The 26,790-nt window shown below is 60.9% G+C and overlaps 1 protein-coding gene across 7 annotated transcripts; it reads right to left on the reverse strand.

The window, feature by feature from the left end:
- Positions 1-742: 742 nt before the first annotated feature.
- Positions 743-26,790, reverse strand: TNKS1BP1 (tankyrase 1 binding protein 1). 7 transcript variants are annotated; one of them, XM_030561825.1, is made up of 12 exons: positions 26,710-26,790; positions 19,986-20,127; positions 18,721-19,498; positions 17,520-17,592; positions 14,064-15,875; positions 10,911-12,877; positions 5,294-5,597; positions 4,522-4,669; positions 3,932-4,068; positions 2,547-2,713; positions 2,248-2,321; positions 1,116-1,202 (listed from the first exon to the last, which is right to left on the reverse strand). In XM_030561825.1, the coding sequence occupies exons 2-11, from the start codon at positions 20,086-20,088 to the stop codon at positions 2,261-2,263; spliced, it is 5,550 nt and encodes a 1,849-aa protein (XP_030417685.1). In that variant the 5' UTR covers positions 20,089-20,127; positions 26,710-26,790; the 3' UTR covers positions 1,116-1,202; positions 2,248-2,260. The 7 variants fall into 7 exon arrangements, with proteins under 7 accessions (XP_030417690.1, XP_030417685.1, XP_030417688.1 ...); XM_030561828.1 differs by having other exon boundaries at positions 26,732-26,754; XM_030561827.1 differs by lacking the exon at positions 26,710-26,790 and adding an exon at positions 21,673-21,765.

Raw genomic sequence — 26,790 nt, forward strand, 5'->3', positions numbered from 1 at the left:
TTGTGTGCGCAATCCTTGAGGGGGCCACTTAGGGATCTGGGGATTGGCCCTGCTTTGAGCAGGGGGTGGGACTAGATGATCTCCTGAGGTCCCTTCCAACCCTGAGATTCTATGAACAGGGTGAATATTCCTGACCACAGGCAGCTCAACTAGCATTAGCGAGAAACTGTATTTCTAGGGGTCAATAGCTCCACGGGGGTCAATGAAGCTGAGTCTCTGGCCTGTGGTGGATTCAGACACCTTTCCCAGGAAGAAAGGGGAAGAAGAGTGGGGGCCAAGGGAGAAGGCAGAAAAGGAGAGGAAAAGTTCTGGGCCCGGAGGCAGGGGACCAGGGCCTGGGGTAGGCAGGGGGTCAATGCCAAACTGACTCAGCCACTCAGCACTACAGAGCCAGAGCCCCCAAGCTCAGCAGCCACCCGCTGGGGCTTGGATTCTGCAGCCCAGCTCCCATCCAGGGCTGGACTCCACCAGCAGCTTGGCCCAGAGCCCACAAGAATGGCCTGCACCCCCCAACCCAACAGCCCCCAGCGGAGATGAATTCTGAGAGGCTTGGGGGCACAAGCAATCCAGGGAGCACAAGGTGTCAGGTCTGGGTTTCCCTCATGCCAGCCCTCCTGAAGGCACTCTGCTGGGTGTTATCCTCTGCCCCCTGCTGGCCGAGCAGGGCCTAGCAAGTGAGGTCTGCAAGGGCAAAGGGAGACACATAACAGGGACGCGCCCAAGACCGCAGCCGCCCCCACCATTACCTGAAATCGTTTATTGTCTCATCAAGTGGCATAGAAAAAATAATCCATTGCTCTTGGCCGGGAAAGTGTAGGATAGCAGCAGAGAGCGAGCGAACGCCCTGGCCCCAGGGCTCCCCCCGCCCCCAGCTCAGTAGGAAAGGGGGAAGGGTCAGGGCCAGGCCCTGTCACCGATTACAAAATAATAGAGGCTTTAGACTAGATACATGGTATAAAGGAGAGAGCGAAGGAAGCAGCCAGCTCGTGGGGGCAGGGACAGAGGGACCCTGCAGCTCGGGGAGCGAGTGTGATACAAAGTGCATAGATGTGCCTCCCCTGCCCCCAGTCCCACCACCAAACTGCCCTGTGCACAGTGGTGGGCAGGCAGGGGGGGTCTCCAGTCACTGCGCCGTCCCTTCCACCCCGACGAGCCTCTTTGGAGAGTCAGCTGTCCCAGCCCCAGCAGCAGGAGAGAAATGCCTGGAAGATAAAGGAGAGATGGCAGGCATTGGAGAGGGAGACTGGTTCCCTGAAGCACAACTGCCCCTCTGGAGAGGGCCTGGCCAGCCGCAGCTGTGTGTCGTGCCCCACACTGTCAAGGGAGATTCTCCCCAGCTCAAATTGTCCACGCCTATTTCTGCAGCAGAAGGATCTAAGCTTGAGTGGTATAAAGGCAACAGTGTAGTGCTAGGCAGGGCTTCCAGTCCCTTCCTCACCAGGAGGATGTTTTCCTGGGTGGACCCATTCGTGGCTGGCTGGGGGAGGGGAGGAATTCCCTGGCCAGATCCGTCCCCGTTGGGGCAATGAGGCTCTCGGCTCTCCTGCCAGGGGGGACGATTCCCGGCTGGATCTGCCCCTGTCCGGAAGTGTTACCCCACTGTTCAGTGTGAATGTCGCCTTTCAACCAGCGTAGTTTCTGCCCTCTCCAGATGGCCTCAGAGCCACGCCCCAGCTGAAGGACTAGGTGCCACGCACCACGGCATCCACCAGGTGGCGCAAAGAACCCCAACAGCCGATGGCCACACCATTTTGCAGCACTATGGCCTGAGTCACACATGGCCCGTGGCTGGAATTCAGGAAGCAAGGGGGGGAAGGATACCACCAGCCTGACCCGCCAAGAGTCAGCACATCCCCCAACTGCTCTGCCCAGGGACAAGAAAGGGAAATCTCCAGTAGGAGCACCCAGGGGGCCAGGGGCCAAGTCCCTCCCCCAAACTGCGTCCTGCAGCCATGTGTCTGAGATCGGAGGTACCAGAGCAGGGTGAGCCCAGCAGACTGGCCTTGGCTCTGGCTGCACAATCGCCACTGTCCGACAGCCCACTTGTACCTGCGTTACAGCCCTGACTCGGTGGGTCTGGACCAAGTGTCCCTTGGCAGTGTCACACCCGTTTGCAAGAGGGATAGTGTGTCGCGCCAGCTGGACATGGCTTTGCAGGGAGCTCCACGGGGCATGCAGCATGTCGCGTGCAAACTGCTGCGGTGGGAGCATGACGCAGCCTCCGGCACAGGCACACAGGGCGCTCACCTGAACGGGGCCATCAGGATTTCTTCTTTTTCAGCTTCAGCACTTGCAGCCAGTGGGGCGAGGCAGCATCTGACCTGGGGGGCGAGGAGACAGCGGCCTTGGCAGAACTGACAGGGAAAGGATGGAACTTCCTCACCCCCCAGGGTCTACACACCCCACCCCGACACCATCACATCTACACCCCCAACCCCACAGGGTCTATGCACCCCCTAACACCTGCATTAACACCCCTAGGTGCACAGGCACTCACTGAAACCCACAAACCCAGCCTCCCATCAGAGACGCCCCCACACACTCACCCTGAGGATTTCTCTGGCTTAGGGGGCAGCACCAGGGGTTTCCCCCCCACGCCAGGGATCTTGCAGGACTTGGAGCGCTGGACGTGGGGCTCCTTGGATGTGGTTGGCTTGGCCTCCCCCAGCTGGGCCCCCTCTTCTGCAGAGCGGTTCCGACCCCGCAGCTTAGCCTTTGGGGTAGGGGAGGGGAGAGGAGGGGTGTCTCAGACAGGCACACGGATGCCCTGGTTCTGTCTGTATGTCGCACACACACCCCACTCCTCCCACAAACGGCATGCCTCCCTCTGACCCTCCCCAACAGAGCTGCCAACTATCTAATCTCACAAACCCAAGCACTCTTGCCCCACTCTCTGCCCAACCCCTTCTCTGATGCCCGGCTCCCACCCCACCCCTTCTCCAAGACCCTGCCCCACTCACTCCATTCCCCCCTCCCTCCGTCGCTCATTTTCTCCCATACTCACTCACTTTCACTGGGCTGGGGCAGAGAGGTTCAGAGTGTAGGAAGGAGCCTGGGGCAGGGGGCTGGGGCACAGGAGAGGGTGCGGGCTACAAGCTCTGGGAGGGAGTTTGGTTCTGGAGGGTTCTCAGGGCTGGGGCAGGGGGTTGGGGGGTGTGGGAGGCAGTGAGAGGTGCGGGCTCCGGCTGGCTCCCTGCCTGCCCTGTCCCCGCAGCACTCACGGAAGTGGCCAGCACGTCCCTTGCAGCCCCTGGGAGGGGGGCCAGGGGTCTCCATGTATTGCCCCTGCCTGCAGGTGCCTCCCTCACAGCTCCCATTGGCCAAAGTTTCTGCCCAATCGGAGCTGTGGAGTTGGTGCTCAGGGTGGAGGCAGTGCGTGGGGTCCCCTGCCTCCTCTCCAGGAGCCATGCTGGCTGCTTCCGAGAGCAGCGCAGAGCTAGGGCAGGCAGGCATCCTGCCTTAGCCCCGCTGTGCCGCCAGACTTTTAGTGCCCTAAATTCTCCCGGAGGCTACGGAAGCCAGTCCTGAAGATAAAGCCGGATTCCGGGAGACTCCTGGAAAACTAGGAGGGTTGGCAACCCTATTCTCCAACTGAGGGGGGCGGGGGGAAGTGGGTGTGTCATCCGAGACCTTCCACCTGAGCTGGGACCTCCCCCAGCACCTCCCTGCCCTGACCCCCATGCCCCCAGCACCATCTTCACCACAGCCCTCATCCTGCACCTCATCATACAAGACTTCTGGCACCCACCTCACCCCCCCAGTCCCACTTCTCCTCCCAAGACCCCTCCCCCATGGCCATTTCCAACACCCCCTTCCCACTCCCTCCCCTACTCAACCCTCTCAACATCCCATGGGCACTGGCTGCATCCCTGGCGGGCACCCCATGTCATTCCCACCTCTCCCCCAACCCAGGAGCCCTGGCGGGCGCTACCTTGAGAGCTGAGGGGTTCAGCCCCGGGAAGAGTGGCACCTTCATCCCCTTGGCCGCCGGCGAAGGCCGTGCCTGCCTGCTCTGGGGCTCCTCCGCCACCTCCTCATCTGAGGACGCCCAGCGCACTGTTCTGGGCTCTGAGGGGAGACACAGGGTCAGTGTCAGGCCATGCAGGGGCCACATGTCAGCACTGCCACCACATGGGGACACACGCCAATGCCACCAACACAGCGGCACACGTGCATTGGTGCCTGTGCCATGTGGTCTCACACACCGATACACGCTCCACCTGGGAGTGGGGCATCAACACCATGCCCCATAACATCCCCACATACACTCACCACCCACAATGATGTGCCATTGGCACAACAACACCGTGCCATCCAGAAACACACACCACCATCACACTACATGGCAACACCCACCACGGCCACGCCAACAGCCCCTGTGACATGGGAACACACGCTAATGGCACACCAAGAGCATGAGAGACAAACACCACGCAGACATCACAGCATGTCACCGAACAGGAAGCCAGGTCAGCACCAGGCCGGCCAGCGAGCCACAGCCTACCCCACCCCAGGTACCACCTGTGGAGTCCCGGAACATCCAGTCGGCCGCCTCCACCTCAGACAGCCCCAGGCTGCCTGCGGGCCGCATGGCCGGCGCCCGATGACCTCGCTTGCGGCCCAGGTTGGCTCTGCTCCGGTAGATGGCGCTGTCAAGAACTTCCATGTCCTGTACATGCCCCGGGGACGGGGGGAGACACCGATCAGTGCCCAGACGCGAGAGGAAGGCCCATGGGGGCCTGATGCCGATCCAGGAGCACCACGGACCCGTGCCGAGCCATGAGGGGAAAGTCCACGAGGGCGCCAGGCTGCCCCATCTGTCTCGGGACTCCAGCAGGGACAATCCCAGCCAAACCCTCAGAGGGACCCGAGCCCTGAGGCAACCCACATGGAAGTGGACAGGGATGGGCGTGCTCCCTCGGGGAGCCTGGGACTCGATCAAGAGCCTATGTGACTCACCAAGGCCATCAAAGGGTTAGCTACCCAGCCCCCGCCATCTCCAAGCAGCATGAGGGTGGGGGACTCTCAACCCAGACATGCAGCCCCCCAGCTGGAGGATGACCAGGGAGGGCATGGGGAGTGCTCCCCTCTGAAGGCAGCCCGCCCTGCCCCCATGCCAGCCACCACCTGGTGTCCCCATCGGGCAGGGAAAAGGAGGGGGTTGAGGTCACCGCCCCCCTACTGCACTGGCTCCCAGTGTGGGCATGGAGGTGGGGAGGAGCATGTACCCAACCACAACCAGCACCAGGCCCCGGGCAGGAGCAGAGGCTGCTGGGAAATCCCCCAGGCTCACCTCCAGGAAGGCGAAGTCCTCGCCTGGTGGGGAGGGCTCGCTCACGTGGCGCCCTGGCTGGCTCAGCCTCCTCGCCTCTGTCGGCAGCCAGCCCCCATCCATGGCATCCGATGGGCTGGGCGCACCATCCCCCTCGGGCCGGGACCCACCATCCTCCTCCTGCGGCGAGGGTGGGGTGTGGGCGTTGGGTGCAGGAGGTGGCCCCCTCTCCTCTCCAGTGCTCTTGCGCTGGGCTGCTGCCTTGACCAACACCTCTTCCAGCAGGGAGCTCGGGCTGGAGAGCCGGGGGCTGTCGGAGCCACTACTGGGGGAGAGAGCAGTGAGACCCTGCCCTCCCTGGTCCATGGAGCCCCCCACACCCCGTCCTCTGCTCCCAGACCCCTCCCCACATACACACACTCCCCTCCCAGCCCCCTCTGCTCCCCCTGCCCCCACTCCCCTCCCAGCCCCCTCTGCTCCCCCTCACCCCATGCCCCCTCACTCCCCTCCCAGCCTCCTCTGCTCCTCCCAGCCCCCTCTGCTCCCCCTAACCCCATGCCTCCTCACTCCCCTCCCAGCCTCCTCTGCTCCCCCTCTCCCATGCCCCCTCACTCCCCTCCCAGCCCCCTCTGCTCCCCCTCCCCCATGCCCCCTCACTCCCCTCCCAGCCCCCTCTGCTCCCCCTCCCCCACGCCCCCTCACTTCCCTCCCAGCCCCCTCTGCTCCCCCATGCCCCCTCACTCCCCTCCCAGCCTCCTCTGCTCCCCCTCCCCCATGCCCCCTCACTCCCCTCCCAGCCCCCTCTGCTCCCCCTCCCCCACGCCCCCTCACTTCCCTCCCAGCCCCCTCTGCTCCCCCATGCCCCCTCACTCCCCTCCCAGCCTCCTCTGCTCCCCCTCCCCCATGCCCACTCACTCCCCTCCCAGCCTCCTCTGCTCCCCCTCCCCCATGCCCCCTCACTCCCCTCCCAGCCTCCTCTGCTCCCCCTCCCCCATGCCCACTCACTCCCCTCCCAGCCTCCTCTGCTCCCCCTCCCCCATGCCCCCACTCCCCTCCCAGCCTCCTCTGCTCGCCCTCACCCCATGCCCACTCACTCCCCTCCCAGCCTCCTCTGCTCCCCCTCCCCCCATGCCCCCTCACTCCCCTCCCAGCCTCCTCTGCTCCCCCTCCCCCATGCCCCCTCACTCCCCTCCCAGCCCCCTCTGCTCCCCCTCCCCCATGCCCCCTCACTCCCCTCCCAGCCTCCTCTGATCCCCCTCCCCTTGATGCCCCCTCACTCCCCTCCCAGCCCCCTCAGCTTCTCCCACCCCTCAGCTTCCCCTCACCCCCTATGCCCCCTTTGCTCCCCCCTCACTGTGCAGAAAGCCCAGGCCTACAGCCCCCTCACCTGGCCTGACGAGGCATGCAACAGACAGGGCTTCTCGCAGCTTGGCCTGGGCCCCTGTCCAGGAGCTAGGCCAGGAAATAAGCACAGCTCCCCAATGTAGCACTAACTCCAGGGCCCGAACACTCCCTCCAAGTGGATCAAAATCATTATCCCCATGGGGAAACTGAGGCACAGGGTGGGACGGCGACTTGCCCGGGGGTTCAGTAGCAGAGCTGGGGATAGAACCCAGATACAAGCTGATCCCTTTAACCTAATTCACTGGGGAGGGTGGGAAGGTGTCCTGCCCGGGAGCAGCTGGCGAAGGCCTTCAGAGAGCCACTGGAGCGGCACACAGCCCAGAGCAACAGGTGGGACAATAGAGCCAGGCCACAGTGCCCGGAAGACTCCTGGCACCCAGGAAGGAACATGCCAGCCAGAGAGGAGGGGCCCAGTGCTGCCCCACTGATTCAGCAGGATCTGGGGTTTGGGCAGAAGAGAAAGGGCATCAGAGGCCGGTCAGCAGATGCAGCATCTAGGGTGGATCAGCCCACTCCAGAGGTTGGGTGGAGGCAGTTTTTAAACACTGGATACTCCCAGCAGCTGGCCCCAAACACTGGGGAGCTCAACTGGGGCTTTGAGGGCAGTGGTTCTCTGTGTTTTGGAAGCTCTTCTTCCAGGCCCCCTTCCTGCTCCAGGGAGGACAAATGGAGCATGTTAGCAGGGCACTTGGATGCCACACTGATGGGCAGAGCAACAGATGTACAGACAAGGGGTAAAGGGGACACATGGTGCAACTCCAGCCTCAGCTATCCCAAAGGTAGGGGGCAGAAACACACTGCTCTTGGGGGTGCCTAGCCGCCGTGGCTTGGCTGTTAGCTCTGCAGTGCCAGGTTAGTCCAGCAGGGCCTCAATCCTGGGCAGCGCCCGGCTACAACCCCAGAAGCCATGCAAAGCCAGCAGCCAGGACATTGGGTTCCAAGCCCCACCCAACAGCTGACTGCTAGCATGATCGCCAACAACTGGATGGCTACTCCAGAGCCAATGACATCATCCACCACCAACTGTAGCCTGGGTCCTTCTGCTCCAGGGACTCCAGCGGGGGAAGCCACGTGCCAGAAGCCCATCGGCTCCCTGGCTGTGAAGGGGGTATTCAGATGCTGGGGACGCCAGCGCACAGTGTTCCCTCTAATTTTTCCCACCCATGTGCGGAATGAATTTTGTTATATGCACCAATACGGAGGTGATGTGTGACCCATCACCTTCATATTGGTGCACATAACAAAATTCATGTGATGGGGTGGGGCTGAGGGGTTCAGAGTGTGGGAGGAGGCTCAGGGCTGGGGCAGAGGGTTGGGGTGCAGGGGTGTGAGGACTCCGGCTAGGGGTGCGGGCTCTGAGGTGGGGCCGGGGATGAGCGGCTCAGGGCTGGGGCAGAGGGTTGGGGTAGGGGGGAGGGGAAGGCTTCGGGTTGTGGTGCAGGCTCTGGGGTGGGGTTGGGGGATCAGGTATTTGGGGTGCAAGAGGATGCTCCGAGGCTATGGCTGGGAGACAGGACTCCCCCCAGCTCTCTCTCCCCGCAGCAGCACCTGGACTGGGTGAGAGAGGCACCTCCCCCCGCCACGGCAGCTCCGGGGTTGGGGTGCAGGATAGGCACCCCTCCCCTGGCCCCCGCAGGTCCAGGCCTGGGCTGGGTTCAGGGAGAGGTGCCACGGCTGCGACAGGTCCAGGTTGGGTTGGGGGCCAGACTAGGTTGGGGCCAGAGGAGGGGCTCCCCTCCCCCGGCCTCCCCCCCTGAACGTCTGCATGGCACTAAATAGGCTATTGTGCAACCCTACAGCTTACAAGGAACTTGGATCCCAACCCCAGGTTACTCCGTACAGGCCAAGCGAAGCTGTTGGATCCTGCGGAGGAACAGGATAGGGACACATTGCCTGAGAGCTGGGAAGGAATCTGAAGAACTAAGCGAGGCCAGCTGAGAACAGATATTACATGGGAGGGCAGGGGGTGATGATGAGGCTTTAAGGCCGAGGTTCTCAAACTGGCGGTCGCGACCCCTCAGGGGGTCGTGAGGTTATTACATAGGAGGTCACAAGCTGTCAGCCTCCACCCCAAACCCCACTTTGCCTCCAGCATTTATAATGGTGTTAAATATATTTAAAAGTAGTTTTAATTTATAAGGGGGTCACACTCTGAGGCTTGCTATGTGAAAGGGGTCACCGGTACAAAAGTTCGAGAACCACTGCTTTGATAGCCACGGCACATGAGACGTCCCTGAAGCAGCACAGCTCCCATGCAGAGAGATGGGCCATGGGGCTGGGCTCTAGGCTGGGACACCGATCTGGGTCCTGCCCCCCCACTCTGCTCCAACATGTTGGCTTCGCTCTCCTCCCTCTCCCTGCCTGTGTTCTCCTCTGGGATGAGAGGCCACTACTGGCGATCAGCTCTCAGACAGCACCCCGTGGGGAAAAGCACAAAGTACACACAACAGCTGTGCGGGGGGGGGAAAGGTTTTTGGCAAGGGACCTTCCCTCCCCCAAATTCTGGAACCTCCCCCATGCATATGGAAGAAGGCCAGAAGAGACCAATCAATCATCTAGCCCGACCTTCTGCATAACACACCCAGTTACCCCCCATCCTGAGCACAGTAACTTGTGTTTGGTTCATGTGTGTCTTCCAGGAGGGTGGCCAGGCTTCACCTGAAGACATCAAGGGATGGAAATATCCACTACTTCCCTTGACCGTGTGTTGCAGCTGTTCAAAGTGTGGCCCTTCCTCCTACTCTGAATATGTCATTTGATGAGGGCTCAGGTGACTAGGATCTGGGAGATGAAACAGGCCAGAGAATGCCCCAACCACAGTGGCTTCCAATTTCCACAGTAGTTAATGATTTGGGGGGGCCTCCATTTTGGGGGGGACCAATCTGAGACAGCTTAAAGGGGCTCAGTTCTCAGAAAGCACCGAGCACCTGGGAAGGAGGTCCTCTGAAGGCACTTCCGGTTGGGCTGATGAGTTTGCTCAGTGGCTCTAATGGCTTGGACAAAAGACCCCACACTGGAGGCTACTAAGAACATGGGAGCCAAGGCGGGAGGGGAAACACCGTCTAGGATTCTAAAACAGGAAGCACTGTAAGTATGCATGGCCCGTTCTCCTAGTACGAAGAAGCTAGTGGCAGAAAGTCCCGTGGGCCTGATGCACCATAGACTACGCACCAGACAAGGGAGGAGAAAATAGATGGGTGGCAACACTCACCAATGAGATGAAGCTACTGGATGGCCAAGGTCACTCACCCAAGGCCAGGAAACCCAGCGAAAGATGGAATTCAACAGATGCAACCAACGGGGTGTTATAAGGAACAGCCTGCCCGCCTGGGCCAGGGGGCCTGTGTCTGGCCACCCCGATCGACTCTCAGGGCCAGCTGGAAAGGGGTTTTCTAGACCAGGCTGGTGGAGCTCACCGGGAAGGGAGCTGGGCTTTGATTCAGGGGGGCTGAACGGAGGTGAGCACCCTACTTTCAGCACACAGAGATGGGAGGGAAGTGTCTCAGCGCTGGAGCCCAGCGCAGGTGGAGGAGTGACTCTCTGGGCAGACGTCCTGCCTATGCTGAAGAATGAAATTGCCCTGAGACATGCGAGTGGGGCAGCGCCTCCTGCCTGGGTAGCCACCTACAGCCCTGAACTAACGGCTTGTGGGTGAACAGCAGAGCTCCTGGCAGGGACACAGGCAGCTCAAATCCAAGCCCAGCTGAGCCAGCAAGAAAGGGGACTAAGATGCAAACGGAAATGTTCCTGTGGCTACGGCAGCGACTTGACTCAAAGCCAAGGCGCTAAAGCAAGGAGGGTAACAGGAGAGGAAGGAGGGGGTCCAAAGGTGGTGGGTGGAATGCAACCCAGCTGCCCTGATCAAGCCAGCACGAGGCGGCGCATGACCATGCCGGGTGGCAATCCAAAGGAGGCATCCCCAAGGAGAGGAGGTGTGAAACAGTGGAACTCGCTGCAGCAGGATGTTTGAGAGCCATGAGCTCAGCAGCAAACAGGCATCAGCCATTTAGGCAAGCACAGGGGTGCTGATCCCCACAAGAGTACTCTGTCTAAACAGCCCGACACTGGGATCGGGTGAGATCTCCCCCTTCCCTTCAGCCCCACTGAAAACAGCTGCTGTTTGAGATCGGACCCCAGCCTAGGTGGGTCACCGGCTGCTCTGATGAGCAGTGAAGGCCAGGATGGAGCACCCTACATTTCAGTCCAAACCTCATGCACCCAGCGCAGCCCTCACCTGTCTCCATGCAGCTCCAAGCCAGCCATGGCTGTGGCATAGGTTTGTTTCTCATGTACGATCCCGACCTCGCTGGCCCAGTCCATCTGCCCTGCTCCAGCCTCCCTGGTCTCAGTGGAGCCCTCATCCCCAGAGCCAAGCTCACGGCTCCAGTCAGTCTGTCTCACTCTGGTCTCTGCCTGGCCCATGCTCTCGAAGCCACTGGCTGTGGCCGGGCCTCCCGGGCCAAGGTCACTGGCTCCATCCAGCTGCCCCACGCCAGGCTCTCTGGATGTATCGGAGCCCCTCAGCGCCCGACTGCTGGAGGGATCCATGCTGTTCACTCGCAGTTCGTTTGTCCAGTCCATCCATCCCCCGCTGGGCTCCTCAGGACTGATTGCTCCCAGGCTGACAGAGGGGTCTGTGCCACTGAGGCCTAGCTCTTGGGTCCAGTCAGACTGCCCCACACCAGCCTCTCTCGGCTCATCCACGTTCACAGTCCTGGTATAGCCAGCCCAGTCAGTCCGTCTCTCTCCAAGCTCTGCTGGGCCCAGGGTCCCAACGGCACCAGATGGATCCAAAGTGCTCAAGCCAAAGCCACCCGCCCGTTCAGTCCCAATGACGCCAAATTGGCTTTCGTGCTCAGCTCCTCTGATCCTGAAATCACTGGCACAATCCCTCCTAGCGAAGGGGAACTTGCTCTCCTGCCAGTCGGTGCCACTCCACCCAGGCTTCCTGGCACCAGGCTCTTGGGCCGTGCTGTCAAAGTCTCCAACACCAGAGCCAAAGGCACTCTCCCGGTCTGTATGGTGAATGCCATATTCACCAAGCCAAGCTGGCTTGTCAGGGCTGAAAGCTCTGTCCTGCTGGGCACCATCACCAACCCTGAACTCGCAGGTCCAATCTGGCTTGTCCTGCTGGGTGGTATTGCCAACACCATATTCGCAGGTCCACTCTCTACTCTGCCCATTGGTCTTGACACTGCAGTCCTGGGTCCAGGCTGGCTTCCCAGCACCAAACTCCTTACCCTGATGGTCAGTATCACTGATACCGTACTCACGGGTCCAGTCTAGCTTGCTGGTACCCAACTCTCTATCCTTTTGGTCTGTATCTCCGACACCATGCTTGAGGGTCCAGCCTGGCTTCCTGGTACCCAACTCTCTATCCTGTTGGTCAGTATCAGCACCATACATGTTGATCCAGTCTGGCCTGCTGGTACCGAACTCTCTATCTGCCTGGTCTGTATCACCACCACGATCATAGGTCCAGTCTGGCTCGCTGGAGCTGAACTCTCTATCCTGCCAGGCTGTATCACCGACACCAGGCTGGCGGGTCCAGTCTGGCTTGCCGGTACCGAACTCTCTATCTTGTTGGTCAGTATCACCGACATTGTGCTCATGGGTCCAGTCTGGCTTGCCGGTACCGAACTCTCTATCCTGCAGGGCTGCATCACTGACACCAGGCTCACAAGCCAAGTCTGGCTTCAGGGTACCGAAGTCTCTATCCTGCCGGGCTGTATTTCCGACACTGTACTCAGGAGTCCAGTCCGGCTTGCTGGTACTGAACATGTTGTCCTGCTGGGCGCCATCCCCAATGCTGTAGGTGCTGGTCCAGTCCAGTTTCCTGGTACTGAACTCCCCACCCTGGCTGTCAGCACCACCAGTGTTGTATTGGCTGCTCCAGTCTGGCTTGCCGGGGCTGAACTCCCCTTCCTTCCGGCAGCTGTCCCCAATGCCGTAGGCATCGGGCCAGTTTCCGTGGCCCACACTGGAATCACCCAGCAGCTCCGTCTCTTTGTATGTGCTGCTCCAGTCCTGTGTGCCGGTGCCAAACTCCCGATCCTGCTCCGTCTCACTGGCTCTGTAACTGCCGGGCCAGTCGGTCTTCCCCGTGCAGGTCTCAGTGGCCCAGCCAAACTCACCAGCCCGGTGGGCCCCTCTGATGCCGAACTCACTGCACAGATCCTTTCGCGACCAGCCGAGGAGATCCTGGGAGGGGAGGAGGAGAATAGGGTTAAAAGAGGCAAGAATTGGGGGGAGAGGGGGAGGTATGAGAGCATCAACCCTTTCATCCCAAACCAGCCAGGCATGATGCCAGGGGATCCGCCTCTTGGGGGCACATCCCCCACAGCTGCAGCACTGGGGTACCAGATTACCCTCCACTCCTGAGCATCACCTCTCTCCGCTCAGCAAGATAGGCAGGAGACTCGCCCACTCTTGCTGAGGTCTCCGGTTCACTAGCCCTCTGATCCTGGCCCAATGCCCTTTGCTCTCAGGGACCGCCCTTCTGCCACAGCACTTGGAGGGAGAGGGGTGAGATCTCACTGGGCAGCCCCAGCCAATCCAAACCCCTGACCCCCACCTCCAGCCCGGTCCAGCGGGGCAGCCACAGGAATGAGGTCTCCTGGGTCCCCCCACCCAGATGCCGCCGGAAGCACCGTCTGTACTCACAGCCGGACAGGGGGCGCTCCATTCACTCATGTGCCGAGCACGCCCAGCCTCGTCCCGCAGCTCCAAGTTAGCCAAAAGTCGCTCCAGGACAGGCATACCGCCAGCCTCCCTGGTCATGGCTGTAGCAGGCCAACCCATGCACCCCAAGAAGGAGAGCCCGGGAGAGACCAGCTCTACTGCTGCCTTCAGCGGCTCTCCCTGTCCCAGCTCGCCCCAGCACGCTCCACTCCGCCTCTGCCCAACCCGTCCGACTGCTCTGCACACTCCGCCAGCAGCCAATGCCCAGCCCTGCAGAGCTCAGAAGAGAACGCCCACTCCTTGCCCCAGCAGGGAGTTAACCCCTTCTGCTGCCACAGCCAGGGATGGGCTGAGAAGGTGGTGTTCACCTTCCTCACACTCACCTGGGGAGAGCGCCCCCTGCTGGGCCTCGGGAAACACCCCTCCCCCACACTCAGTCTGGGGAGAGCACCCCTGCAGGTCCTAGGGAGATGCCCCTACACATATCCCCCAGATCCAGCAGGAAGTGCTCTACCCACAGTGAGATGCACCCCCTCTCCCCTCCCTCACAATCACCCTGGGGAGACTGCCCCCTGCTCGGCCTCGGGAGGCACCCCTCTCCCATGCTCACCCTGGGGAGAGAGAGACAGAGACATGTCCTCCTACCACCCCCACTGGTGCCAAAAGATTCCCCCTTCCCTCCTGCACGCGGTCACCTCTCCTTTACCTCTGGCCCTGCAGGGTCGCTGGGCTCAGGCGTGCCCTTTCTCTTGGTCTCATCAGCACTGGGCGGGGGCGATGCCAGCAGCTCATCCAGCCAGCGCGCATTGGGATGCGGCTCAGAACCCTCCTCGCCCGGCCTCGGGCCATCCTGGCAGCTCCTCACCGGCGCCAGGCCCAGCATCAAGTTGTCCTCCTGGCATCGGTTGGCACCAGCTGGCCGGGGAGTGTCAGACAACAAGATGGGGGCGGCTCTTTCCTGGCCCAGCTTCGGCTCAGTCGGCCGCAGGGGGGCACCCAGCAGTGGCCTGCCCTGTTCCTCCCAGATAGTGCCCGCCTCATCCACCACTGCAGGGCCCTTCAGCTCAGCCACAGCCGGCTCCGTTTCTGCTACAGGGCCTCCAAGACATGTGGCCTCCAGACCTCCCACCTCTGTTGCTCCCTGATCACATGGAGCCCCCGTGGCACCATCTAGGTGGGCAGAACTCTCAGCAGCCTTGGCGTCCTGCCAATCCAACCTCTCTGAGCTGCTCCTTTCCTCAGACCCTTTGGGGGTGGAGGCCAGGCCCTCCCCATCTGAGTCTCCCTGCTCAGAGAGGCCGGAGTCATCCGCCTCTCTGATGGGGGACCTGGGGGGCTCCCACTCTGCAGTCCGGGATGGGAACGCCCACTCGAACGACTGCGACAGGGCCCAGTTGGACTCACCCTCCAGGGGTGGCCCGGAGTGGGGGGGCCCTCCCCGAGGCAGGGCAGCCAGGGAGCCTCCCAGCACTCCCATTCCTAGCCCCTTGTCTGGCAGCTGCACCACCCCGTCTGAGGAGCGCCGTGGCCCCAGCTGTGGGCACCGGAGGCTCTCATCCGCTGGCGCAGGCCCCGCACATGGCTCCGCATCGCTGAGGGGTGAAGGGGAGCCCCGCTCAGGAGATGGGGGGCTGCATGGAGACACCAGGGACTCAGGAGCTCCATCAGGGGACCCCGGAGATCGAGACACTTTGGTGGGGAGCTTAGGACATAGATTGGGGGTCTCTGGGGATGGAACAGGCACTTCAGGGGCCCCTGGGGAGAGAGTGATTCTGGCAGGCAGCTCAGGAGGGACATCGGGGGGGCCTGGTGCAAGGGCCTGCCCTGCAAGGGGGCTGTGGGTGAGCTCTGTGGGGGCATCATGGGCGCCTGGTGCTAGGGCCCACTCTTCAGTTGGGCTGTGGGGGAACCTGGCAGGGGTATCAGGGGAGTCTGGTGCCATGGCCTGCCCTGCAGGGGGGCTGTGGGGGAGCCTGACAGGGGCATCAGTGGGGCCTGGTACCAGGGGCTGCTCTGCAGGGGGGCTAGGGGACAGCCTGGCAGGGGCATCAGGGGGGCCTGGTGACAGGGCCCGCACTGCAGTGAGGCTATGAGGGAGCTCTGTGGAGGCATCCGGAGTGCCTGGTGCCAGGCCTTCAGGGAGGCTGGACGGAGGTGGGGACCCCTCACCAGGAACCTCCAGAGACCCCAGGGAGAGGGAGATTCTGCAGCAGGGCTCAGCTGGAGCGTCTGGGGCACCAGGGGCCGGGAGTAGTCCTATGGGGATCTTAGCCAGAGACTCTGGGGTGCCTGGGAAGCAGGGCCCGACCTTGGAGGGGAGCTCAGTGTGGGTAGGGGTAGAACCAAGTGCAGGGAGCTCAACGGGCACAGCGGGGGACCCCGGGGCTGAGACAGGATGCTCGGCAGGAAGGATGGGGGATCCTGGGGCCTGGGCAAGGCCAGCAGAGGTGCCAGGGGCTGCCCCGAGGGAGAGCTCAGCAGGAGCCACAGGGATGGGGCAGGTCCAGGCCAAGGAGAACTGTGAGAAGAATGGGAGATCAGAGTCATTATCCATGCACTCCTCAGACCAACGGGGCTCCCCCCGGATGGCTCCCAACCACCAGTGCCCAGAGCTTCTACCACCATCCCCAGATGCTTCCCGAACACCTGGATCATCCCTGCCACCATCCCCTGAATGGCTCCTGAACCCCATCGCCAAGACCTCCCCCCTCCCCCAGTGCCAGGGGCTGCCCCCCATCCCACAGATGGCCCCCAGTCTCCAGAGCTTAAGTCCCCACCCCTGCAGCTCATGGGGCTTCCCCCATGCCCTAGACAACCCCCAACCTCCAGCTCCCAGGGCTTCCTCCCCCCCAACCCCAAGATCTGGGGCTCCCCCTACCGGATGGCCCCCAATCCCCAGAACTCCCCCCCTCCAAACCCACATTGTCCTGGGGCTTCCCTCCATCCCTCAGACAGCCCCTGATCTCCACCACCCAGGAACCACCGTTGACCCCCAGATGCCCCCTGATTTCCACTGCCCGGGTCCCCCTGTCCCTTCCCCATGGGAAGCATCTCACTAGAGGCATCAAGAATGTTCCCCACATCACTTAGCTGGATCCCAATCTCCCTTGTGGGGGGCTGCTGCCCAGCCCTATCCCTTACCCTGTCCCACCCTTTGTGCTCAGGTGACCCCTTCAGCCCCACTCCAGCCCCACGCTCAGCCTCAGCTGCAGCCTCCCATGATCTACGGTGCCCTCCCCTTTCCCACTGCAGAGAGCCCCATGGCCAGGAGATGAAGGCAGACAGGAGGAGGAGGAGGAGGAAGGAAGCAGGAGGTATCAAGCTATCTGGCTGCAGAGTAGCATTCAGGGCTTTGAAGGCCCCCAGCCCCAGGGCAGGAGGGTCAGATGCTCCCTCCCCCACCAGAGAGAAGGGAAGGGGGCCTGAGGGACAATTCCCCACTCCGCCTCCACCAAGAAAAGGGAGTTAATGGTTAACCTCTTCCTGGCTATCTCCTAGGCATCCTGAGAGGAGTGGCTGAGAGGGAGGGGAAGAGGGGGGCATGCCCGCCCCGCCTTCCCTGTCTAGAAGTTTGGCCAAGGGCCCAGTGGGGCCGGGAACCGCCCGCCTGCCGCATACCTGCCAGGTCAGCGAGCCCAATGCGGTGAGTCAGGGCTGCTTCCTCCTGGGCACAGGCATCCGGGCCGAGAGCAAGTGCAGTGTTCTGAGTCCCCGGGGCCGGTGAGCCAGGGCTGCTGCCACAGAGGGGGAGCGCCCCCTTCAGGAGACCCTGAGTCAATTGGCTGGCCTGGTCTCATGTGTCCACCCCACCCCCCAGGGCTGAGCAAGATAAAACAGCATTGGCCTAGAAGCCTATGAGTGAAGGAGCCATGGTGCCATGCAGGACACCTGGGTTCTTTACCACTCTCTTCCCATGCATGGGGGAGGTTCAGTGGGCCAAGGACTCAACAGGTGGGGGACCCATGGTGCCAAGCAGGACACCTGGGTTCCCGTGGCCTCACTTCCTGGGACAGCTGCAGGAGTTGGTGCCCTAGAGCTGGCAGAGAAGGGAGAGGAGACACGCACCCCAGAGAGAGGGAGCCCAGGAGGAGACAGGAGAGCCCAGAAGGAGAGCACCGAGCAGAGCAGCTGCCACGCTGGAGGGGGCGAGCCGAGAACTCACACCAGGGGGGGATGGCGGCTTCCTGTGTCCGGACTGGTCCCCGTCGCAGTTGGTGCTGGCCGGGGAGGAGCCACTGAGGGAGAGAAAACACGGAGAAATGGGGGGTTAGTCTCCAGAATATCTAAAATATTTCTTGTGGGTAGGGGACTGGACTCCAGACTCCTGGGGTCTACTTCTGGCTCTGCAGCTGGGTGCTTTGGATGGCCCCTCCCCATGCCTCAATTTTCCCATGTGTAAAATGGGGTTAATGATACCTACTTCCTTGGGAAAGTGCTTTGAGATCTATGGATTTAAAGCTCTCTAAAAGAGCTCAACACTTATCTTCACCAGGAACCACCCTGTCCTCTCTAACTCCACAGTCGCTTCCCATTCAACTCCCACCTCCATTGATGGCCCCTTCTTCTCTCTACTACAAACCCCTCACCCTTACAGCCAAGCCCTGTCAGAACCTCACCACCTGCCCACAGCTGATCTTCTCCCATCCTCTCCCACACCACCCCGGTGCCCCCTGCACCTGGATCATGCTCCTGGTCCACTCTCCTCTTCCAAACCTTTCTCCAGAGACCCTTCCTACCCAGCGCTCTCGCCATGCACCCCCAAGTTGTGGGTCTCAAACTGCCAGCTCTCGGGGACTGGGAACATGTTCCAGGCCCCCCCATCTACTGTCAACTCACCCTGGTTTAACTAAACCAAGTGCACAGTCCTGCCATGTGCACCCTTACTGAGTGGCTTATTTTGGTTTAGGTTAACCACATTCTTAACCAACTCAAAATAAACCAAGGCCTTGTGGACATGTTATAATTATCGAATATCCACTCCCTTTGGGAATCGAGCCAAGTTTGTGACCTCAGCCACATCCTGTGGCAAGGAGTTCCACAGGCTAACGCTGCACTAGGTGTTAAGGTCTTGTCCATATGCAGAGCTGCACTCATCTAACTACAGGGCTTATTTTATACAGGTGCCAAAGAGCTCTTTGGATGCCTCTAAGATTCTCCCTCTACCTCCAGGAAGCACCACATAACAATCCCCTTTCTGGCTTCCTCTCTGCCTCCTGGGGGGAAGACCAGGCACCAGATTCTAGCGCCTTTGCCAGATTCTTACCCACAGTGCGGTGCAGCACACCTTGCCCACTCCCCAGAATAGACAAGGCCATTACTCACAATGCCCTGCCCGCCTCACCCCCTGCACATCAGCCCCTCACCTGTTCCTGGAGGCTGTGCCAGGGTCTCTCTCTGCTTCTCCGTCTGGGGGCTCTGGCGGGCGTTCTCCAATGGGACTTGGGCTTCCTTCTCTCTTCGTCCTGCCAGCGACCGGCTTGTCCCCACAGGATGCTCTGCTCTCTTGAGCTTCCGGGGACCCAGATTCCCAGGAGGCCTCAAAGCCAGGGGTGACAGTGTCACCTTCCCCTCCCTCGACACTAGGGTGTCTCCAGAAGGCAGCATAACTTTTGAGGCCAAAGCGGGAGCTGCTGTCAGGGCTGAAGGTTGAGCGCCAGCCCCAGGCCAGGTCGGGACTGCCCGGCCCCTCTTTGCGGGGGTGCTCCATCTTGGCCAAGATCTCTTCCACCGTTGTTCCAGGGAAGCGCTCCGGCTTGGCCACCACCGGCACCGGCTTCACTTTGAACAGGGCAGCGCCCTTGAGAACTCCTAGGGGCCCCCCAGCAGGAGGCGTCACAGGAGCCAGCGATCTCTCTTCTGTAGTAAAGGGCAGGGCTCTGGCTGCGGGTGGCGGTGCCCCCTTCACAATGGAGGTCTCCGCCGGGGGGCTCTTGAGGCTGAAGGACAGGCGTTTAAGGGCGGTGCTGCTGCCCCCGTACGGCTTGGGACCTGCCAGCAGGTTGATCTTCTCGGCAGAGGGGAACTCAAGGCGGGGGGGCCGCGACCCAGGGGATGGCGGCGGGGTGCAAGGCTTGGCTGGTACAGCTGGCTTGGGCAGCGTGCGGGGTTTGGGCCCGACCGGCGGCTTCAGGCGAGTGTCACCTGGGGTGGGGGAGAGAAAGAGACCATCTCAGAGCCCAGCCACATGGCGAAGAAGCCCCAGTAGTGCACCCCCCGGAGCAGGCATTGCACTGGTCAGTGCCCCAGCAGGAACAGCCCAGGCAACCCCCACTCTCCAGACTGGCCACTCTGGGGTGGACATGGCTCTCCAGGGTCTGCGCTGACAGATGCTCAGTGCTGGGGGGTTGTGATGGTGGCGCCTGGCTGAGAACTCAAATTTGTCTCACAGAGGGACCCCTGAAAAGCAGCTGGGAGCCTGGTCCCATCTCCCATCCCCAGAGCAGGATCGAAGCCAGTGTCCCCTGGCAGGGAAAGGTCCCGTTTCCCATTCCCCACTCACAGGCATTTTCTGAACTCAGGGATGCTCCTTGTTCCCCAGTGCCCATCACTCGAGTGAGCTGCTCCCTAGCTCTGTTATTTTCCATCCCAGCCCCCACTCCCCCCTCTTCCCTTCCTCACCAGCATGTACCTGTCTTGGGGCTGCCCGCCGGCTGCCCACTTCTGGCCCCCATGCCGCCATTGGAGGTAGGGCAGGGAGGTGAGGAATGCAGGGGGTGCGTCTGGGAGGCCATGGTGGCACCTCGGTTAAGGCTCGATGAACACGTCAGCCCCTAAGAGAGAGGAGAGGGATGCTAGATCGGGGCTGGCCTGGAAAGGAGTAACCAGAATCTGTCCCCTTCACCCCCACCCCAGCTCCCATCCATGGCCCGATTTCCCAGCATGCCCCTCAGCTCCATCTCCGGCCCCCTCCCTGCTGCTCCTGTGAAAGCCCCACATGGCCCCATCACCGCCCGCCTCCCTCTGGTCACATCATGCTGTTGCCTCCCAAGGATGCCCCCTAGCTGTGCTGGGCACTGTACTGCCCCCCACCGCAGGCCCCACATCTCACTGCACAGCTCCAGCCACACCCCAACCTCCACCGCTCTGCATCCCATGTACAGCTGGCAAACAAAGCTCCCTCCCTCAATTTCCACCCTGCCCCCTCACAGAGTGCCAACCCCTGCACTCCCCACAGTGTCAGACCCCTGCCTCCCCTCAGTCCCCCCATGCACAGCCCCAACTCCCCACCACTACCCCCCACACAATGCCAATCCCCTGCTCTTCCCTACACAGTGCCAACCTCCCATGTCCCTACAGTGCCAGGCCCCTGCCTCCCTCAGCAGTCCCATGCACAGGCCAATTCCCCACCCCTACCACCACATATGGAGCCAAACCCCTGTACCCTCCAGTGCCAGTCCCCCGTCCCCCACCCCTCCCCACACAAGCCAACCCCCCTTTACGCAGTGCCAGCCCCTCTGCCCCACCCAGCCCTCTGCACACGGTGCCAACCCCTCACTCCGGCACAAACACTCCACGTTCCCCCCCCCCCCCGCGGCCCATTCACAGCGCTGACTCCCCATCCACACGGTGCCCACTCGGCCCTAGCCCCCACCTCTCTGCCCGCCCCCGCAGGCGCGCACGCACAGTGCCCACGCCCCTCTGGGTCTCCCGCGTGGCTCAGCAGCAGCAGCAGCAGCTGGATTCTCCTGGGCCGGCCGCGGGGAGCCTGGATCTCCCTCCACGCAGCTGCCTCATCGCAGGCCGGGCGCGGGGGGGGGACAGGGTGGGTAGCTGGGGCGCACAAGCTCCCGTGACTCAGGCAGCAGGGACGAGAAAAACCAGCTCTCCCGAGGGCCTGACTCCGAGCCCGCCCCCACGTCCGAGTCCCCGCCCCGCCCCTTCACCACTCCCCCTCTGCTCCCCCCTCCCCTTCACCGCTCCTCCTACCCAACTCCCCCAGCCCCGCCTCCCTTCACCACCCCTTCAGCACTCCTCCTACCCCACTCACCCTCTCTTCCCCCGCCCGCTCCCCTTCACCTCTCCCCCTACCCCACTGCAGCTGTCCTCTCCCCCTCAGCCCCGCATTCCTTCCCCCTCCCATCTTCTCTCCCCCAGCCCCGCCCCACTCCCCCAGCTCCGCCCCTTCACCGCTCCTCCTACCCCACTGCCCCTCTCCTCTCTCCCCCAGTCCCTGCCCTTCACAGAGCTTCCCCTGTCCCACTCCCCCTCTCCTCTCCCCGCCTGCCTTCCCCTGCCCACTCCCCCAGCCCCTCCCCTTCACCGGTCCTCTTGCCTCATTCCCCCACCCACCCCACCCCGGCGCAGTGGGAACCGACCTCCGCCCCTCCCCGGGGAGCTGGCGTCACAGCTGCCCCAGCCAAGCCGGGCGGGACGGGCACATCTGGAAGCCATCGGGTTTCTCTCCCCCTTCTCCCCTCCCCCAATTTCCCAGCCTCCTGGCGCGGCGCTGGAATCCGCGGCGGCCCAGCTGGGCCGCGGCTGCTGGCTTCCGCCTGATCTGCGCAGCGAGCCGAGCCGAGCCGGGCCAGGAAGAGGAGGGGTGGCCTTCTCGTGCCAGTCCCTCACGGGCTTCTAGGGGGCAGGGCGGGTCACGAATCGGGGGGTGCTGGGAGGGCGGGGCAGGACGGGCCGCCAGGGTTGGGACAGGAGGGAGTTGGCGGGGCCTACGGGGCAGAACAAGAATCAGGGAAGAATGGGCATGCGTACCAATACCCCCCCCATCACACCATGCCCCCTCCACAAACCCTGCCTTCTCCTGTGCCAATCCCCTCGACCTTGCATCCACCCTCTGCCTCCCCCCATGCCAATACTCCCCACACCTCATAATACTGTGCCCCTTCACCCACACCCTACCTCCCCCAGGCCAATACTCCATCCACACCACAATCCTCCCCACACCCTGCCTTCCCTCCATTGTGCCAGTACCCCCACACACTTCATCACCCCTCCCCCACACACTGCCTCCCCAAGCCAATATCCCCACGTTCCATCCCCCACACCCTGCCTACCCCCTTCCCACTCCTCTTGTGCCCCCTGATGCTCTCCTGCTGCTTCCCAACACTGCTGCAGGTTCTTCAGCATGGCCCTTGCCTCCCTCACACACCACGCCCTGGCATCACCAGACCTTCCATCTGAGTGAGGATTCCTAGTGCTGTCACCACTGGCCAGCAGACAACATCCCTCCCCTACCTCCTGGTCCCCTGAGCTCTGCTCTGAGACCCTGCACAATGCTCCCTTTGGTGGGTAACAGATCCCAGCTTGTGCCAATCCCGGGGCAAGCCAGACTGAACACAGGCAGGATCTGAACATCTCCAGTTCTCCTGCCTGCTGCGGGGCAAGTGGTTCAGTGGGCAGGTGCTGGGGGAGGAAAAGATGGTCATGGAGGGATGTTCCCCTGGTGATCTGTACCCCCCAACCTGCCTCTCCCACTCCTGGGGAATCCTCCTGCACCCCCAAAGTGACATACCCCCAACACCACTGCAGACAAACTACACAGATTAGGCTAGGGTCCCGGAGCTCTGCGGAGATAACTAAACCATTACAGAGCGATTCAATTACAGCACGAGCGGTCCCCAGGCGAGGAATCAAGTGGAAGAGGTTTTAAGAGCCGTTCGGGCTCTAGGGAGAATTAAGCTGCTCCCAGATGAGCCCTGGGAGGAAGGCAAGTCTCAGGGGCCACCAAAGGAGAAGGCTTGGGGAGGAGGTCAAGTAGAGGGATTGAAGAGCTGGCTACAGGGTTCATGGGATAGTCAGAGAATTTAGAAGGATCTACAGTGATCATCTGTAACACTGGCCATAGGACTTCCCTGACCAACTAAAGCAGAGCTTTTAGGAAAACACCTCCTCTTGATTGAAAACTTGCCAGTACTGGAGAACCCACCACAAGGCTTGATAAATTGGTCCAATGGTTAATTCCCCTCGTTAAAAATGTCTGAATTTGTTTAGCTTCAACCTTGGCTCGTTAGATCTTTGTCTGCTAGACTGAAGAGCCAGTCATCAAATACTTACTAAAATAACAGGTAGCTCCACAGAGGGGGTTGAGAACAGGATCAACAACATAGACCATGTCTACAGCCAAACATGGACCCAAAGGAGAAGTCCAAGGACAGCATGCCCTAGTTGCCAAGAAGGCTAATGCCATTTTGGGCTGTATGAGTAGGGGCATTGCCAGCAAATCGAGGGATGTGATCATTCCCCTCTATTCAACATTGGTGAGGCCTCATCTGGAGTACTGTGTCCAGTTTTGGGCCCCACACTACAAGGAGGATGTGGAAAAATTGGAGAGAGTCCAGCGGAGGGCAACAAAAACGATTAGGAGGCTGGAGCACATGACTTTTGAGGCTTAGGTTGGATATTAGGAAACCTGGAACCTGTTTTACTAGGAGGGTGGTGAAGCACTGGAATGGGTTACCTAGGGAGGTAATAGATTCTCCTTCCTTAGAGGTTTTTAAGGTCAGGTTTGACAAAGCCCTGGCTGGGATGATTTATTTGGGAATTGGTCCTGCTTTGAGCAGGGGGTTGGACTAGATGACCTCCTGAGGTCCCTTCCAACCCTGAAATTCTATGATGGGGGGCTGTGGTTGGGGTTCTGTCTAGGTGCAAGAAGGTGGATGGTGGCTTCTGGTCACACTGGGACATGGAGAAGGGAACCTAATCATCAAGGTGAGAGGAAATCCCTGGGGGAGGATCCTCAACAGAGATAGAGTCCACAGGCAGAACAGCAAGCAAAGGAGACTTGGGCCATGTCTACACTAAGGGCATTACAGCATCACACTTAATGTGCTGTAGCTATGCCGCTGTAATGCTGTAGTGTAGATATATGCTACAGCGATGAACAGGGAGTTTTCATCACTGTAGCAACACCATCTCCCTGAGCGATAGTAGCTAGTCCAATAGAGCATTCATCTGTCCACTACACATGGATGAGTCATGCCTCTGAGTGCAGAAAGTATGTCAGCCTAAGGCTAGGTCTATATACACACTTTCTTCAGTATAACTATTGAAAAATCCACACCCTGAGTGACATCGTTATACTGACCTATCCCTCAGCGTAGAGAGTGCTGTGTTGGCGGCAAAGCTTCTCCTGCCGACGTAGCTACCAACCTGTCTCCCGTCATCTTGGAGCATTTTCACCACAATCGCTACAGCGGTGCTGATGCAAGTTTCTAGTTAAATTTTAAGTGGAGACCAGGCTTTGGGATGGAGGACAGTTCAGGCAGAAGGAGGCCAAGATTACCAGCAGAGGGTAAGCTGAAGCCGGGGAAGGAATACCCAAGGATGCCAGGCCTCTGAGGCAGGTCTTCCCCAGAATGTCTCATGTTCGTATGGGAAATGTTCAAACCAAGCCAGGAGCTCTCTTTGGACAGGCACAGGAAGCGAGCAGGGAGAAGTCCAAGCTACACAGTCACAGCTAAAGGTGGTGAGCAGGAGACCAAGGGTTTGTCTACAGTACAAAATTAGGTCAACTTCAATTAGGTCGACCTACAGCCACCACAGCAATTAAATCAGAGGTTGGTGTCCACACTGCTGGTGGTGCACATCCTCACCAGGAGCGCTTGCATTGACGGAAGTGGGTCATTGTGGGGTACTGACTGTGACACAGGGCTCACAAAATGTGAAATAATTATATTTGTGAAACCAACAAGAATGTCAGTTTCACTGCTGGTTGGCTCCCCACTGTGAAATTGAGCCCTCTGGCTCAGAGCTGGGGCCCCAGGGCAGAGGACAGTTCCAGCTGTGAGCCCCATGCTGGGATGACAGCTCAGGCTGTCAATGCTGGGTGGTGGGGGGGACTCCAGCTGTGCACCCCATGCCGGTCTTACAGCTCAGGCTGTCAGCACTGGGAAGGAGTGGGGAGGGGCTCCAGTTGTCAGCCCCATGCCGGGCTGACAGCCTACAGGTGAGGTAAGTAAAGCAGCATCTACATGGACACTGCATCACCCTGAGCACTACTCCTTCACCAGAGGTGGAGTTATTAAGTCAGTGTAGTGGGGACTTACATCAGCAGGAGCCCCATTGTAGCGTAGACACTGACAGAGTTAGGTTTCAGAGTAGCAGCCGTGTTGACCTAACTCTGTAGTGCAGACCAGGCCCAAGCCCGCGGAGGCAAAGTGAAAAGAGCAAGAGGGCCAAGCCCTGCATGGCTCCAGGGAGCAGCACAGTGCAATAGACAGGACCAAGCCCTGGCTCGCAGGACCTCCGGCACCTGCAGAGCTAGGGGACAGCTCAGCTAACCAGGTGCTCAGATCCAGGAGGGTGAAAGGCGAAGCTGAGTCTTCACCTTCCCCCTCCAGCAGGAAGGAGAAGCTGATTAGCTACTTTGGGGAGAGTGGCTATGAGCCACTGTAGCCAGAGGGAAACCAGCCCAGGGTACTGCAGGAGGGAGGGGGGAAGGGTGGCAGGGAGCTGTGCAGATGGAGAGGAGGAGAAGGGGGTCAGCAGCTGCAGTGGGGAGGTTGGAATCAAGGTGCTGGACAAACACCACCAGGCAGGTGTGGAGGCAGTAGGGCATGTCCAGCTGTAGGCAGGCAGAGGGTGGATGCAGGGCGGGGTGGTCTGGAAAGAGTGCCTTGCTGATGAGGGCACAGGCAGGGCTTTAAGTGGGAGGGTCGGGGGGAGGGGTGCACCCCTGACAGAAACCTGGGGCCTAGTGGCTGAGGGTGGCACTGTGAGCCCTGTAGGGTGACCAGATGTCCCGATTTTATAGGGACAGTCCCGATTTTTGGGTCTTCTTCGTATATAGGCTCCTATTAACCCCTCACCCCGTCCTGTTTTTTCACACTTGCTGTCTGGTCACCCTAGAGCCCTGTCTGACCAGACCGGGTGCTCCCAGAGACACAAACACACACAGCCCTTTGCAGGTAACTCTATGAGCTGGTCCAGGGCCTGGCTCTGGCATGGCCAAGCGATGGGAGGAGCCGTGGAGGAGATGCAGGTTGAATCCTCCAGGGCAGGCAGAGGCCGAGGCCACAGGCCAGGGAGGGAAGCTGGGATCAGCCCCAGGGTGCGGCTGGGGATCAGTGACGCTAGTGAGGGGCACCCTGGGGACACTGCACTGACACCCCCAGTGATACACTGTGTCCGGCAGGGGAGCCCCCCTGGCATCCATAGCCTGCCCCTCCCCCACCCTATGTGTTCCCGTCCCTGCTGCCAGTGTCTCCCACCCCGGAGCTGTTACACTCTGCAAAGTTTGGGACTTTCCTGCTCCTCCCCATGCTTCGTCCCCGCCAAAGCCTCAAAACCCCAGGCCCCTTCTCCACCACCTGCAGCTCAACAAACACCCACCCCCCCACCTGGGACCCCAATCACCATACACCCTCCCACCCCCCGTCACACCACACGCTCCTCCCTACCCGGGTCCCGGCGGCTCCTCACCGGGCTCCGCGCCGCGCTCGCAGTCGGCACCGCCCCGACCCCTCCGCGGCATATTCATG

This window comes from Gopherus evgoodei, chromosome 4 (assembly GCF_007399415.2).
Source record: "Gopherus evgoodei ecotype Sinaloan lineage chromosome 4, rGopEvg1_v1.p, whole genome shotgun sequence".
NCBI classification, from domain to species: domain Eukaryota; kingdom Metazoa; phylum Chordata; order Testudines; family Testudinidae; genus Gopherus; species Gopherus evgoodei.

What these genes read in the sequence shown, in the direction of transcription:
- TNKS1BP1 (XM_030561825.1), bottom strand. Translation starts at nt 20,088, where the DNA reads ATGGCCTCCCAGACGCACCCCCTGCATTCCTCACCTCCCTGCCCTACC. An exon ending in GGCGGGCAGCCCCAAGACAG is followed by an intron (nt 19,499 to 19,985) that starts GTACATGCTGGT and finishes CCCCCACCCCAG; the next exon opens with GTGACACTCGCCTGAAGCCG. An exon ending in TTGGAGCTGCATGGAGACAG is followed by an intron (nt 5,598 to 10,910) that starts GTGAGGGCTGCG and finishes TCTCTCCCCCAG; the next exon opens with TAGTGGCTCCGACAGCCCCC.